The sequence below is a fragment of the Theobroma cacao genome, chromosome 4 (genome assembly GCF_053813885.1).
Source record: "Theobroma cacao isolate CCN51 chromosome 4, ASM5381388v1, whole genome shotgun sequence".
In the NCBI taxonomy this organism is placed as follows: Eukaryota; Viridiplantae; Streptophyta; class Magnoliopsida; order Malvales; family Malvaceae; genus Theobroma; species Theobroma cacao.
In genome coordinates this window covers 32,999,138-33,015,530 of record NC_142642.1, presented here as the reverse complement: position 1 = coordinate 33,015,530, position 16,393 = coordinate 32,999,138, and the positions used below count along the sequence as shown (strand labels likewise).

The window sequence follows — 16,393 nt, the reverse complement described above, 5'->3', positions numbered from 1 at the left end:
AAGATGGAAAAGGTGAAAAGGGATTTGAACAAGGAAGGGAAGTGGAGAAGGAACTCCAAGGTGAGAAAAAACACTCAGCTGGTGGAAAAAGTGGTGCAAGTTTTCTTAGAGAATTCGAAGAAATTCTAGTCTTTGACTTTATCAGAGATATTCTTAAGGAGGTTAGAGTTGACCAAGCACAACAACAATATTTGTAACTTTATTTTGTTGCCATAATCATTTTGCGTGAATCTGCAACTTTATTTGTTGTCTAGTATAGGCTTTATATGTGCAAATACTTATTTATAACTATATGTAAAAGTTGTCTCCAAATGGGATAATAGTTTGACATGTGGATGGCCAAATTGTTTGACATGTAGTTGGGCTGATTTTTTTGACACTTTGCTTGATTTATTTTATCTGATTTTTGGACATGTGCGGTATATATGTCTCTTTAAATTAAACTTAGTAATTCGTATTTTTATATATTAATCATGTCGATACGATTAAGACATAAAATATTATAAGACGAAATACGAACATGATACGAATAATTATTCGTGTCAGCATCTAAAATATATACACAGATATATTTAATAACTGTGTAACACTGACACAATACGATTAACATATTTATTAAATGTATTAGGATTTTTTATACAACACGACACGATTAATAAACATAATTAAACGATCAACATAATTTTTTCCTAACACATTTAATATGATTAACTTAAAATATTTACAATTAAATATAATTTTATTTTTCAAACTTCAATCAATAATTATAAAAACATTTATAACAAAATAATAATAACATCAAACATAATAAAATTTAACATAAATAACATATATAAAATTCATTATCATACTAATAAAATCTATCATTAACATTAAATGTGTCTCCTATATACGTTTAAATACGATAACACGATTAATTAAACGTGTTAATCGTGTCAACATAATTAAGACACGAAATATGATAAAGCTAAATCTAAACTTATTCAATTTTGTGTCTTCTGGTGTTTGTCCAAAATTGCTAAGTCTAGTTTAGATGATAGGAATTTTTTATGAGATATATATAATTGGTATTTGAAGAAATGATGAGGTCATTTTCGTCCCTTATGTTTAGTTTCTCTTTAATGTTGAGGGCATTTCTATATTTTTATAATAAATTGAGGATGTTTCAGTCTTTTACTAACGTCAGTGGGATAGGGATTTTTTGGTTATTTGGGTATTTTCTAAATTGTAGGGGTCTTTTTTGTCTCTTCCAAGTTTATTAATCTTTGTAAATGTTATACAAATCTAAACAACATTTTCTATTTGAAATTCTTACTTTGCAAGAATTTCTTCTCCGCATATTATTTTTTATTACTATTCTTAATTTATATATATAAATTTTTACTTTTAATGTTTAAAATTATTGAAACCCAAATGAATTATAAAAAAGACAGATATCTGTAGGAAAGTACAAATTTATAACATTACACAAGTATTATGAGTTTTGATTTCCAATCCTTCATTGAGATTGATATATTTTGGATTTCAAAATAAGGCAATCTATGCTTTTATTGAGGTTCAACATTCGAGTGCACAAGTAAAACAGAAAGAGAATACTTGTCACTTAGTAGCAAAGAATAGTGGGGCAATAAGTGGATAGAAGCACGTCAATGAGGAGATGAGACTGTGACCATATAAAGAAGATAATTGGAAAAGCAACCAATATGGCCACCGGAATGACGGTCGACTTCCTAGGCATCACCTTTGGACCAGGGACTGCATCTATGAGCATAATCAAGGCTGAGCTAGAGGCTACCAGCATGGTTGCTATGGAAAAAATTAAGGTGATAAGACCCAAAAGTAAACTCTTCGGCAAGGCCTTAATAAAATCTTCCTCTGCGTAGCGGGAAGTCAAGATTCGCACGAATAACAACAATGAAGCAGAAGAAGAAAAAAGTGCAGCTGCATCTGCTATGACAAACACTTCGAAAAGTGTTTCATGCCTAAAGTTTGGTATTCCTTTCTCATTGTTTCCTGGCACAGCGATTATTGCTGCAAACACCATAGCAATGATTAGTGCATCCACAACCATACATGATGTAGCAGTGTCTCTCATCCATTTCTCCCCCTCCTTCACCAAGTTCTTATGTTCATCATCAAACACTTCTCTTGGAGTTTTCTTCTCAGTGTTTCGTTCTTCCAGCAGTAATGGATGGACAAATTTTTCCACTGCCTGTGCGATAACCAAAAAAAAACAAAGAATTAATAAAAAAAAATTTAAAATTAATTTACCTTTAATTCTCATGTAAGAAATTGGAACCTTGTAGTGGAGCAACAACTGTTACACCATGACAACATTCCTAAAACATTGATTTATTTATCGATAATGAAATGAAAAGTATTTTGTACAATTATTATGAAGAAGGAATGGGAAACAGGAAAGGATGATGTGTTAGATTTTGTTTTGTAATTTTGTAGGACTAGCAACATGGAAAAAAGGTTAAATTCATTCTCCCTGACTCTAATACCAAAAGTCAATAGTCCAAAAGGACTTAGGGAATGTGGGTCAATTAGTTTAATAAATTCATCCTGTAAGATTTTCATTAAGCTCCTTGGGAGGTTAACAAGGGTAATCACGACGTTAGTCTCCCATAGTCAAAGAAGTTTTGTTAGAGGTAGACAGATAGTGGATAGGATACTTCTAATTGATGAGATCATTGATGGTAGGGAGAAAGATAGGAAGGATCCAGGAGGTTTGGGAGGGGCGAGGAAAGGGAAAAAAAGGGTGCTTTCTTCTGTCTTCATGCTGCACTGTCTTTCATGCTCTTTTATGAGGTAGAGGGGTAAGGGGGGGAGAGGGTCGGATTATGAGTCTCTTGTGAGGTTTTCTCTTCGTGGGCTAAGTGAGATATGGTTCACGAGCTTGCCTTTCTAATTGGGTAGATCAAATGGCTTGATTTTTGCTAGAATAGTGAGGTCTTATTCAATTGAAACTGGGTGTTATTTTCAGAAATAAGGATACAAATTCACTTTTAAGGAAAAGAGAAACCAGAAGAAAAAAAGAAGAAAACGAAAACGAAAAAAAAAAAAGAAAAGAAAATAATTGGAAAAAAATTTAACAATAATAATTTGAATCACTGTGTTCGGAGCCTGAGTTATGGCTTTGTTCTGTTTCTGGTTTAAGCTTCCTACTGTCAGCAAAAGGGTTGCCCGTCTTGTAATGCTGAGTTTTTTGGGTTAAAGAGTGGTGATGGGACTGCCGTTGCAGAGGGGTGATGTTGAGGGCTGCCTTGTTTCTGTTGAATTTCTAATTTGTTGGGTTTCCTCTGCTGACTTGCATTTTGTTGGGTCTTGTTCAACGTTGGTTGTTGGGGGGATCTTGAGGATGGATGCTTTTGGTGGATGTCTATGCTATCCAATGGTGACAAGGTTCCTTCTGCTGTTTTTTAAGAGCTGTTGTCGCTCTTTGGTTTTTTTGGACGTGTATTTGGAGCTTGGTTTGATTCTTTCCAAGGACTGTGGGGTGGAGGGATGGCTTGATGGTGTGGCTCAAGGATGATTTGGTTATTTGTGGATGACTTGGATTTACTGGTGGTTGCTTATGTCTTGGTTGCACGGGGATGACAAGGCTTGCGATTCATGGCCGACTTTGGTTGATGGGGTTGATTGTCGAATGTGCCCAAGGTGTTGATTGTCTTTGCGTGCAGGGGGGTTTCTCGCTGCTTTTCGTGGCTGAATGGAATGCTCTTGCTGGATGTCTTTTCAGGGTGATTCCAGCATGAGAACTTATCCAGATTTTGAGCCTCTGGCGTTTGTTAAGTTTACTGCCAGGGATGGTGCTTCACTATGTCCTGTCAATGTTTTCTCTTGCTACCTTTTGTCCACTATTTCTACTTTGATAGGGTATAGTTTTTAGTTTTATCTTGTATGGGGTTGGTTTTTCTCAGAGGAAGCTACTTGTTTCGTGAAGGAAAAGCTTGCCGTTGCTTTGTTGTTCTTCTGCTTCCTCGTGGGTAGAGTACAGCTAAAACTTTGTTTTTGTTCAGTAGTTGTACTTTTTTGTGATGCTGCTATTTTCTGGTTGAGCAGCCTGGTCACTTTTGCAAATGCATAGTTTCAAGCTTCTTTCGAAGCTAGCTTCTAGGCCAAAAGAAGTCTTTTACTATCTAGGTTTAAGACTTTTCGTGGCATTCTAGCTTCTGCTATCAATAAAATTCCAACTTAAAAAAAAAAAAAAGTAGTTAGATTTAGTTGTAGGGCAAGTGATTTATCCTTCAATTACTTGGAAACTCCGATAAGGGATGGAAAAGTAAACTACTTTCAGGAGGGTGGTCACTATGATCAATTCAACGTTGTCATCCCTCCCCTTGTGGCATGAAAGGATGATGAGATGAGAAGAAATTTCTTGTGGGCGTAGTGAAGGGAAGAAGAAAATAATGAAGGTTAAGTGGGAGGCAATGTGTTGGTCCAAGGTGAGAGAATGGTTAGGTATCTTGAATCTGTTGAATAAGAAATTGCACTTTTAAGCAAATAGTGGTGTGGAGGTACGAAAAGAAGCGGGATTCATTATGGAGAAAGGTAAAAAAAGGCAAAATACGGGGAAGTGGAGCTTGAGTGGATCCCTTCAGATAAGAAGAAACTAAACACGTCCAAAATGTGGAAGGATGTGGTGAGCCTTAAGGAAGTTGAAGGCTTACTGAGTTACATGGGGACTGAGGGATGTCAGTGGCTGTTAGGAAAGGGAAAGAAAATAATGTCTTGGTTGGATGATTGGTTCCCGGATAAGCCATTGAAAGTCTTTTTCCCCACAACTCTTTTTCCTGGAATGTAATAAGAAGGCAAGGGGATCGGTGAGGGTGATTTGGAATATGAAGGTGGACGAAAATTATCTAGAAGAGAAAAATTATGAAGAGGGATGGATTTATTTGAACCGAATGTGAGATTCAAGGGTGAAAAGAAATATAAAAAGCATAAAAAAGTGGACAAAAAAAAGGAGGAGACATAATAAGAGCACACCGATTCTTCAGCTAGTAAAATTGCAAATGATTCTCTTTCAAAAGGTGATTTTTTGAACGGAAATGCTCTAATTAGAAAAGAAGATGAGGAAATTATCAATGTTGGTCAACATCTGGGTCATAAGGCTGCAGATAATGATGGTGAAATTATGGAAAAGATGGTGCAGCTGGAGAATGAGAGCACAAAGGCCTTGTCAGTCTTTCGGTTCTGTTTATTTTCATTTTAATTTGCAGATGCTTTTGATTTTTGTTGGTTGTTGCAGATGAAATTTTTTCTGCTCTGTTTTTATTTATCTTTATTTGTGTGAATTCTGGTTCAAGCTTCGAGTGTGTAATACATGGGTGGGCAATGAGCATATGTGCAATTAGAACAATTGGGTTGTTTTCAATGAGATTGATTCACTGGTGATGAAGATTGGCTGTCTTAATTCACACACTTCGAGATGCTAACTCTTTAGCAAACTCATTGACTAAGTACAGGTTGATAGAAATGAATGCTTCTTTGCATTATGGTGAAGTGTTTGATAAGGAGGTGATTTTACTAGGATGTGTTGTCTGTTTTTTGTTTTCGAATGATGATTGTGCCTATGTTTCTATTGAATATGATGATTTTCTGCCGATGTTCCATGCAGTTAATGCAATGCTAGTGGTTTGTCGCTGTTCCTATATAATGTTGCAGTAACGTATTAATGGCGATATAGTTAGTGGAATGCTGTTCTGCTCATTGTATGCCTTTTTTTTTTAAGAAAACTTGAGTTGCTTTAGATGAGGGCATGTATTAGTTATGAATATTTCTGGTGGCTGTATGATGTTTTTTCAAGTGTGTAAGCACTATATCACTGAATCTATCTGATCTTAGTGATTGTATGCACTTTTCTAATCTTTGTAATCGGTTTTTTGTTAATAAAATTGATGATTGACATAAAAAAGAAGGCGAGGGTATGTGATTATTTGTGGAGGAAGAAATAGGAGAGAGAGAGAGAGAGAGAAAATGGGTATTTTGAATTCCGTAGGCAATTGTACAAGCGGTAGAAAGATTTGGAAAGACATTTGAAAGAAATTGGAGGGAGTAAGAATCAGAAAAGGAGAAGAGGATCGACTTATTTGGAAATTTGACAATCATGGGTGTTTTTCTTTAAAAAATGTCACTCATTTTATTGGCAATCTCCCTGAGGTTTCGATGAGAAGTTTTTTGGATGGATATGAAAAGCAGAAGTCCCACCAAAGGTTCAGTGCTTTTCGTAGTTAGTTTACTTGGAGAAAATTCGTAGTAAAGAATTTCAAGTTACCAGAGGAGTTTCTTTGTTAATTGAAGAGAAACTATGCCCATGGCGCAAGGAAAGTGAGGAGGATTACGACCATGTATTGTTGAATTGCGATTGGAGTTTGAGGTATTGGGAGAAGATTATGAGTGGCGGGGTACAGTGGGTTGTCTTCCATATTTGATTGCTTCTTTTATGGAACAGTGAGTAGATCTAGGAAGATTTGAGGCGAAAAAAATGAGAGGAATGCTTATTTGGGAGCTACAATGTCGTCTCTTTAGGCGGCTAGGTATGAAATGATTTTTGAGGAAAAGAAATGGGAGATTAAAACTTTAGTGGTATTGGTAAAACTAAGATCTTTTTGTTGGGTGAAAGCATACGAAGAGGATAAAGAATTTGTTGAGTTAGCATGGTGGCAAAATCCAAAGGAGAGGATAGTTTCATAGTGGAAAAAAGAAGAGAGAGAGAGAGAGAGAGAGAGAGAGAGAGAGAGAGAGAGAGGGGCAAAAGGAGGCATGGAAACCTCCATATGGAAATTCCCTTAAGTTTGACATTGATGGGGTAGTAAAAGGAAAACCAAGGTAGAGGGAGTTGGAGGAGTGTTGAGGGATGAAAAGGAAAGATGCTAGTGTTATTTTCGAGACCAATAGAGGAGAATGACTCAAACTATGCAGAGTGTTATGAGCTAACCTTGTATCGGATTATGATAGTGTAGAATTGTCTATGAGATTGAGTATTTTATACCTGTAAGGGACATGTCCCTCTTTCAAACAATGTAATGGCTCGTGGTGACACCTCCACAAATACTTGTTAAGTCTTTAGGGGGAGAGAACCTTTAGAAAAGAAATGTTTTCATTTCAAGCATTATAATGGCTATTGGTAGAATACTTGTAAAATTTCGTAAACTCTTCATAAGAGGTAAGCAATTGGCAGATTGTTGGGCTGCCTCACTAGTAAAGGTATGTTTGCAGCAAATCATCTAAGGCTGCCCCTATGGCCCAACGATGGCATGTCTCAGTCCCTTTGTAATTAATTTTATATTAATAAAATATTTTTTCTTTTTATAACTCAGTGGTTGCATATATGGCATTCAATATGCCTTTTGATTTTGATGCAGGTTCTCTTAGTCTGATTTATTGTTATTATTAATGTTGGATCAGATATAATTGAGTATTGATTAACTTGCGTGGAAGCATCCACTTAAGTGCCACATGAACTATCGCATACTTAGGCGAAGGAGCGAAGTTCATCACAGTTGGTATCAGACCACAAGCAAGATGTGCTTATTTAAAAGTGTACAAATAGTGACCACGAGGATTACACCAGAGGACCATCAGAGATTGACGAGCTAGAGGCCACGGTGGCCATAGTAAAAGTTCAAATGGTTCCGCACGAATGAATAGATGAAATTGAGACAGTCTAGCGAGAACTGCCCGAGATGATTAATACCTTGAGTGATGAGACTAGGGATGCATTGAGCACTTTTCAAGGTGAGATTGAAGAACTGAAAGCCTATGTAAATGTTTTGGTTATTGTTGCAAGTAATGCTGGTGGGAATCCAAGAGATTGAGGGAAAATGGCCAAAGTATCAGAACCCAAGCGATATGAAGGGGTCTAAGATGCTAAGGAGTTGTAGAACTTCTTTTTTGATATGGAACAAAATTTTCAACCTGTGCACACAGAGTCGGAGGGGGACAAAGTGGCGATGGCTTCAATGTATCTTACTGGGGACACAAAGATGTGGTGGCATTCCAAATTCATCGGTGGGGAGTGTCGTATCAACACTTGGGTGGACCCATAGCAAGTATTAAAGAACTAGTTTTTCCTTGAGAATGTTGAGTATATGGCACAATGGAAGTTGTAGGAGTTGTCACAAACAGGATTAGTGCGAGAGTTTGTGAGGAACTTTTCTACTTTGATGCTAGATATTAGGGATATGATTGAAAAAGATAAACTGTTTTATTTCCTTGAAGGTTTGAAACCATGGACGAGGACGGAGTTACAGCGACAAAGGGTATAAGATGTGACTTAGGCAATAGTGGTTGCTGAACGCCTTATTGATTATAGTGAAAACTCGAATAAAAGAAAAGACACTTGGTCCAAGACCAATAGCTTTAGCTCAAATTGTAGGGCAAAATTTTTGAGAGTAAGTAGACCCTTAAGTGAGGAGGTGATAAAAGACCACTTACTAGAGATTCACCCTAACTGAGAACAAACAAGCCATGAAACTTCAAGCCACAGCCACCGATATCTTGTTTTTTATGCAAGGAACCTCATCAAGTAGCTGACTGTTCTCATCGAGCAGCTCTTAGTGCGATATGTATTGCCAATGTTGAGACACCCCTACCGTACACAACAATCGAAGAAGCCGAGGAAAAGCCAACACGAATGGGTTCTATTCATTTCCTCAGTGCCTTGCAAGCACAATTAGAAAATATGGAGAAGGAGCCCTAACGAGGTCTAATGTATGTAGAGGTGTTGTTGAATGAGAAAAATACCAAAGTCATGCTCAACATAGGAGCCTTAGACACTTTTATCACCCCGAGAGAGGCAAATAGGTGCGATCTTAAAGTTGAGAAAGATTTTGGACATATGAAAGCAATTAACTCGTCAGCTTCAATTATAATAGGAAATGTTAAAGACGTAAAGATTAAGATTAGCTCTTGGGAAGGGAAGATAAACTTGATTGTAGCCACTATAGATGATTTTGATTTTATCTTGGGCTTGGATTTTATGATGAAAGCACAAGCCATCCATTTCCCTGCTGCAAGTTGTTTAATGTTTCTTGGAGAACGACCATGTGTGGTATCGGCTACAATCCTATTTAAGAGTGGAAAAAAGATGATATCAGCTATACAGTTTAAGAAGGGGATCAAGAAAGGTGAGCCATTTTACATGGCTATGCCCATCTACAAAGGTGAAGATAACAGAAACCTAATACTCGAAGAAGTGAAACTGGTTTTGAAAGAATTTGAAGATATGATGCTAGAACAACTACCAAGGGTCCTACCACCAGAACGAGATGTAAATCACGAGATAAAATTACTTTCAAGAGTCAAGCCACCTGTAAAAGGGCCATACAAGACGACTCCTCCAAAGTTAGCGAAGCTAAGAAAACAATTAGACGAGCTGATTCAAGCCGAATTCATCTTATCATCAAAAGCACCTTTAGAGCCCTGGTACTTTTTTAGAAGAAGCAAGATGGGAGTTGACAATTATACGTGGATTATCAAGCTTTGAATAAAGTCACAATTAAAAATAAATTTCCTATCCCTCTTATAGCAGATCTCTTGGACCAGCTAAGTGGTGCAAAGTAGTTCTCCAAACTAGATTTGAGATCAAGTTGCCATCAAGTAAGAGTGGCCGAGGGAGATGAGTCGAAAACCACTTGCGTCACATGGAATGGCGCATTCGAATTTCACGTTATGCCTGTTGGACTAACCAATGCTCCTGTTACCTTTTGCACTCTGATGAACCAAGTGTTTCATGATTATTTAGACAAGTTCGTGGTGATCTAGTTAGACGATATTGTGGTGTATAGTTTGACCTTAGAGGACCATCAACGGCATTTACAACAAGTCTTCCAAAGGCTACGTGACCACCAGTTATATGTAAAAGGGAGAAATGTGCATTCGCACAAACCCTAATCCAATTTCTTGGCCACATAATTGAATAAAGGCACATCCGAATAGATATGCAAAAAGTGAAGGCTATCAAAGAATGAGCCACCCCTAAGAATACAATTAAGTTTCATTCTTTCTTAGGGCTAGCCAATTATTATCGAAGATTTATAGAAGATATTCAAAAAGAATAGTAGCATTGACAAAATTGCTAAAAAAGGGACAAAAGTGAAACCGGACGCCGCAGTGCCAAGAAGCCTTCGAAGGTTTGAAGGACACGATGATGACGAATCTTGTGATATCACTCCCTGATATTGGAAAGCCTTTCGAGGTATAGACGGATGCATCAAACTTTGCCCTTGGAGAAGTATTGTTACAAGAAGGATATTCGATAGCGTTCGAAAGTCGAAAGCTGAATGAAGTTGAAAGGAGATACACAGCACAAGAAAAAGAACTACTTACAATGATTCACTGTTTACAGGCCTAACGACTCTACTTGCTAAGATCACAATTCGTGGTTAAGACTGACTATACAATCGTAAGTCAATTCTTCACACAACCAAAACTTACAGCTAAACAGGCAAGATGGTAAGAGTTACTAGCAGAGTTTAATTTCTCCTTCAAGCATAAAGTTGAAAAAGCGAACCATGTAGTGGATGCCCTCAATAAGAAGGTCGAATTTGCAGCTCTAAGGGTGATTGTGCCAATGACAGCCAGCAGAGTTACCATAGATATTTGTAATCTGATTAAGAAAAATTTGCATCGAGACCCTCAAGCAATGACCAGTAGGAAGTTGGTGGAGAGCGAAAAGTCAAAATACTTTTGGGTGGAAAATGGACTCCTACTAACAAAAGGACCTCGCATATTTGTTCCAAGAGTAAGAGAGCTTAGATAGAAACTAATGCGAGAATGTCACGACACTCCTTGGGCAGGACATCCAGGTTGGCAGCAGACTATTGCACTATTGAAACAAGATTATTATTGGCCTCATATATGACAGGATGTGATGGATTATACGAAGACATGCCTCATTTGTCAGGAGGACAAAGTAGACAGACAGAGACCGGTTGGAATGCTCAAACCTCTACCAGTGCTGAATGAGCCTTAGGTAAGTATCTCTTTAGACTTTATTGTAGGACTTCCTAAAATGGGGGACATGATAGCAATCTTGGTAGTGGTGGACCGATTTTCCCAGAATGCGACGTTCATTCCAGTACAAAAGTTTGGCTCTACAGAAAAAATGGCTCGCACAGTTTTTAAACATGTGGTAAAATATTGGGGTGTTCCGAAGAGCATTATCAGTGACAGAGATCTTAGGTTTACCAACTTTTTCTAAAAAGAAATGTTCAAGCTATTGGGTTCAAAACTCAACGTATCTTCCACTGATTAATTAATCAGTGAAAACGGTTAATTAATCATATTTTAGACGGATCCTAAATAGGTTAAATGTGATTTTTTGTTAGGATTGTCTAAGGAGCTGTCTTGTAAACGGATGTTTTGTACAGGAGGCGTGATTGTGAGCATGATGCTCCGTACATGGTTTTGATGTATGGACAGACTTTATTTTATTGAGAGGGTTATGCTTGATGAAATCGTCAATGGCTTATAAAAGAAAAATATGCAAAGACTTTTAAGTGTCGGACAATTCAATTGTCTGCCTTTAAGTCTCATGTCAAACAATCTAAAACGAAAAAAATACCATTAGTAAATTATCATATGCTAGTAAAGATTTATTACCGTGAACCATTGCATCTCCCACTGCATTTGCACAGCTGCACCGTTAATATGCCTTGAAGATGCACACCTCCCAGCCAAATGCAGTATGTTTTCATTGTCCTTGCATGGATAACTGGCTACCCATTTTTGAGATAGACCCATTTTGTAGACCAAATTGAAAACCTTCTCTCGGCGATGTAAAACTGCAAGCTGAAAGATATTATAGTTGTTATCATCATAGAACATTGTTGAAGCTTTGTATACTTTTAAAATCTCTTGAACAATCTCTTGAATCCCCAAACTTGCAGCTTTTAAAACTGGCAATTTTAATGTATATGAGGCTTCGGGGAAAGTCCAGACGACTCCGGCGCACATTGATTTGACGAGTTGACGAGCTTGCTCATTCATCAACTTAGTTCGATAAATGCGTTTGACGCTTGGAACTGCCATTTAAGAGGTAAGAAATAAAAGTTTTTAAATTCAAAAGTACGTGAGATAAATATATGCTAATTAGGAGCTAAAAGATCCAGTTATGACCAAATTCAAGTAGATTTTGTTTGACCTAGATAAGTAAGAGAATTAATTTAATTTAAGTGAGAGACTTACACATTAAACCCATTATGGAATAGGCTTGTTGTCTACAATATGCGAAGAAATCTATTGAGCTCATCTTAGGCTCCCCATCACTGTTGGTAGGATTCACTTTATTATCTCTATCAACAATATTAATTTGCAAGCAATCATCATTTTCGGCCTGAATGGAAGGAACAGTAACTTCCTTTGTCACCGAAATGCCTGCAAAGATTGGTATAGAAATTAAATGGAAAAAAAAAAAAAGATAACGTTAAGAAATAGCACTAACCGATGTGATTGCATTTGCTTTGATAGTTTTAACATTAATGGTTTTCTTTGATGTACTCATGATTGATATATATCGCGATATCCAAATTGGTATTCCTTCAATATGTCTTAATTAAATCATTGCGTTTGACTTGACATGAAAATTAAAAAATAAAATGATTTTCTTAAAAATCCTTTTAGATGGGGTAATTGTTTTTAGATCTCATCAAAAGTGTTTACAATATCATGAGACAAACTTTCTAATATTTAAATATCAAAACAATGTCAAAAAGATGAAAAACATAATAAACCAAAAAAAAAAAACTTCGTATTGGAAAACAATATTAAATATAAAATTAAGACCATTCAATCAATGTTAAAAGGGATAATACATAATTAATTTGGTGATATTTTTTGAACAAGCGTATGCTAATATATTCAAGACAATAATTATACTCTCTAATCCTAATTTTACTTTGTAGATTGAAACTTAATTTTCTCAATAAATCTTAATCATAGTTTATACTTTCTATTGAAAATGATAAATTTAATTATGTGATTAATTTCATTTTAAAAAAATAGTTATGACTTCTCAAAATTATTAAGATAATTCATTTGTCCGATTTTGATAAGCCAAGCAAAACTCAACCTTAAAAATCCTATCTAACCAAAATCTCCTCTTTTGGTGCAGTTGAATTCCCAAACCGTAAAATCGAAACACTTCATATGTACTTATGTTCCCTCAACAAAATTGATTGATTTACTTAATTTGGTTTAATTTCATTCAATACTGAGTTTGGAGTTTGGACTAAATTAGCATCCTGAATATCAAATATTTCATTCAAGAATATCTCAACGTTACTGAAATTTTAAGAGAATGAATCGCTTAAGGAAATTAAAATTATAGAATAGTAATATATATATATATATATTTAAACATCTTTATAAGTTCCGATGACAAGTGATGGTGCATACTTAGTTAATGCTTATTTTGGATGTAGTTATTGTTTTTGTTTAATGCCATATTTTTACCAAATTTAAGGGGAGAGACAACTTTTTAACAATCAGGCCCTCTGAGCCTTCCCTGACCTCTTCCTCTGTATAGTCAATATTTGAGCATAAAGGATGTGTGCATGCCAATGGATAAATATGAATCTAAGAGACAAACCTTTATAGATCAAGCGTTCCCAAAATCCAAACTTACATCCACTTTCAAATCCGAGAGGCTTTTTAGCCAATTCTTTCAGAATTCTTCTCCTTTGCCTGAGATTTTCACGACCTAATTTTGGATAGCGCTTTAGCAGATCAAGGGCTAAACCTCTGCATGCAATTAATTAGGGGAACAAAATGAAAGCCCAGTTATTGTAATATGTATATATAAGATCAAGTTAGACCGGTGAGTTTTTCTTTACCATAGAGATTAGAAGATATGAGATATTGAACCATCGTAGCACCATTATCTCCGGAAAAGAAGCTCTGATCATCCATTTGAGTTGTTTGAGCTACTGTTAAAAGACGGCTAAAAGTTTCCTCGTGCCCGAACCTGGCGGCAGCGTGAAACGGAGAATCATTACTGTGGTTAATCTTTGTCAGCAATTCTGGGCTCTTGCGTGCCATCATCATCGCAGCTTCAGCGTTCCCCACATAGGCCGCGATGCTTAGAGGTGTGTCATGTTGATGGTCAGTTTTTCCAAGCGAATCCGAGTCAATTTGGTCTATGATTTCCTCAACAAGCCAAAGGGCTTCCTTCGAATTCACCAAAATGTGCAAAACCGTCTCGTAAAGCGCTGTTATTGGAGATGTAAGAGCAAGCGGGTTGCTATCCAGTTGCTTTTTAACTTCTTTCCAATCTTCAAGGGATATAGCCTCCCAAAGCGGCTCATATCGATCAAGCCCCAGATCCAGGTTCCCCTCGTCCTGCTTCTTTTTCTCCATTAGGCGCCTTATCATACCTATGACAGACGATCATATTCCTATGATAATTGTCCCAGAAATAATAAAAATAAATCCAAAAACATAAAGTAAACAGAAAAATATAAAAATTTATGTGATTTAACTTTTTATCAACGTTCACAAAGTAAAGCAGTTCTACTATTGAAAAATTAAATTATAATAAAAAAATTTCTATATATCCCAAACCAAACTCAAAGACTCTTGTACACACTCCTCTCAAAAATACTCACTTACTCTTACTCTAACAAAGAGTTACGGCTTCCAGAGAACTACTTACCTTTTTAAAACTTACACATCCACTTTCATAGTAAGATGAGATTAAGATATAATATGAGATAAAAAATTTAAAATTATACAATTAGTTAATATTGTATGCAAATAAAAATTTAAATTTTAATCAACCTAAAACTCAACAAACCAAGTAGGTAAATTCATGAGTTAGATGTAAAAGAATTCATTGGAATATTGATGCAAATATCCAATGAAATTGCCTTGCGTACCTTCAGTATTGTTCTCATTTTCGTTAGTATAATGGATCGATGATAATGACTCTCCTGCCTTCGCTTCGTCTAGCTCATCGTCAAGATTTATATTACCAAAGCGGCCAACTGGTCGGAGTGTATTTTCTCCTTTTGATGGTTGGCCTGGTAAAAGTGGCTTATTCTGTTTTGCGTCTTGATCAGCCATCGGTGGCAATCTTGGCGAATGAAGAGCAAGTTCTGATGAATTTATAGAATGATGAAGGCTTAATTATGAAATCCAACGGTCCCCATTTTTAATTAATTAATTAAGCTCCGTATATATTTTTGTCGGGAAAAACATTTTGTATTTCAAAAGCAAATACTAAAAATAAATATCAAATAAAGTCTCAATTACTTCTTTATAATCTCACGTTTCAATTGACTCTTTATCCTCTCTTTAACTTTATGCTCTTCTACAACATTCCAACTTTTCTCAATTATTTTCTCAACCTTTAACTTCTTCAAATTGTTTAGATTTTTTTTGTTACTATTAATTTTCTTAGATGCCTTTCACTTCCTTAAAAGTTGTTATAAATGAAAAAATTAAAGCAAAAAAAAAGTCATTTTTTATTGAATAAGAATACCTGGCTTACTCAAAGAAGTAAGAAGGTTTTGAAAGAAAAAAAATAACAAATGGTGTTATTTAATCTCTGTTTAAAAAAAAACAAATAACGGTACTTAATCCTTAAGCATTTTTCAAAATTTTCACTCAATGCATTATTCTTTGACCTAACTCCTTTACTTGTAGAGTCCATTTGAGTGAAAATTTTGAAACAAATGCGTGAATAAAGACTTCTAGTTAATCCTTTAATGTTTCTAAAAGAATAACACATTTTTCACTCAATGCATTATTCTTTGACCTAACTCCTACAATATATTGTGACTATCACAGAATAGTTGGTCATTTACTTTTAAAATGTCAAGACTTGCGTAGAATATTCCACAAGAAACGCAAGTAAGAGAGTTACTAATTGAGAATAACAAGGTCCAGAATAACCTGCTTCGTGCTCATGTATGATATTTCTATGATTTTGACTCTTCATTACTTTATGTATTGAAATTTGACATTTGGAAAGAAAAGAAATTCATATTTCTACCGCTAGCTTTACTGCTTATACTTTGACTGCAATTATATTATACTTTTAGTTTCAAGCTTCATTGTTCATTCTTTGACCATAATTTATCACTCTTATTTCAGCCGTAAGTTTTACCACTCATACTTTGGCTGCAATAATATCACTCAGTATTTAACTATAGCTCAGTATTTAACTATAGCTCATCACTCTTACTTCAGTCATAGGCTTTACCACTCATATTTTGATTGCAATGGCATTTTTCTATTGATCACAAGCTTTATCGTTTATTATTTGACCACAATTCATCATTCATATTTCATTCGCTAGCTTTATAGCTCATCATTTGGCTGTAATGATGCTATGTTATTGGCCGCAAACTCTATTGTTCATTTCTTGGCCCTAACTTATTAC

At 35.7% G+C, this 16,393-nt stretch overlaps 1 protein-coding gene across 1 annotated transcript; it reads right to left on the bottom strand.

Annotated features, from left to right (window-relative positions):
- Window positions 1–1,497: 1,497 nt before the first annotated feature.
- On the bottom strand, window positions 1,498–15,079 carry LOC18602370 (uncharacterized). Its single transcript, XM_018118660.2, has 6 exons — window positions 14,886–15,079; window positions 13,845–14,384; window positions 13,601–13,750; window positions 12,199–12,387; window positions 11,614–12,035; window positions 1,498–2,212 (listed from the first exon to the last, which is right to left on the bottom strand). Exons 1-6 carry the CDS (start codon window positions 15,070–15,072, stop codon window positions 1,604–1,606), a joined length of 2,097 nt encoding a protein of 698 aa, XP_017974149.1. The 5' UTR covers window positions 15,073–15,079; the 3' UTR covers window positions 1,498–1,603.
- Window positions 15,080–16,393: the final 1,314 nt, after the last annotated feature.

What these genes read in the sequence shown, in the direction of transcription:
- LOC18602370 (XM_018118660.2), bottom strand. Translation starts at nt 15,072, where the DNA reads ATGGCTGATCAAGACGCAAAACAGAATAAGCCACTTTTACCAGGCCAA. An exon ending in AAATGAGAACAATACTGAAG is followed by an intron (nt 14,385 to 14,885) that starts GTACGCAAGGCA and finishes CGTCTGTCATAG; the next exon opens with GTATGATAAGGCGCCTAATG. An exon ending in GGAACGCTTGATCTATAAAG is followed by an intron (nt 12,388 to 13,600) that starts GTTTGTCTCTTA and finishes CAATCTTTGCAG; the next exon opens with GCATTTCGGTGACAAAGGAA.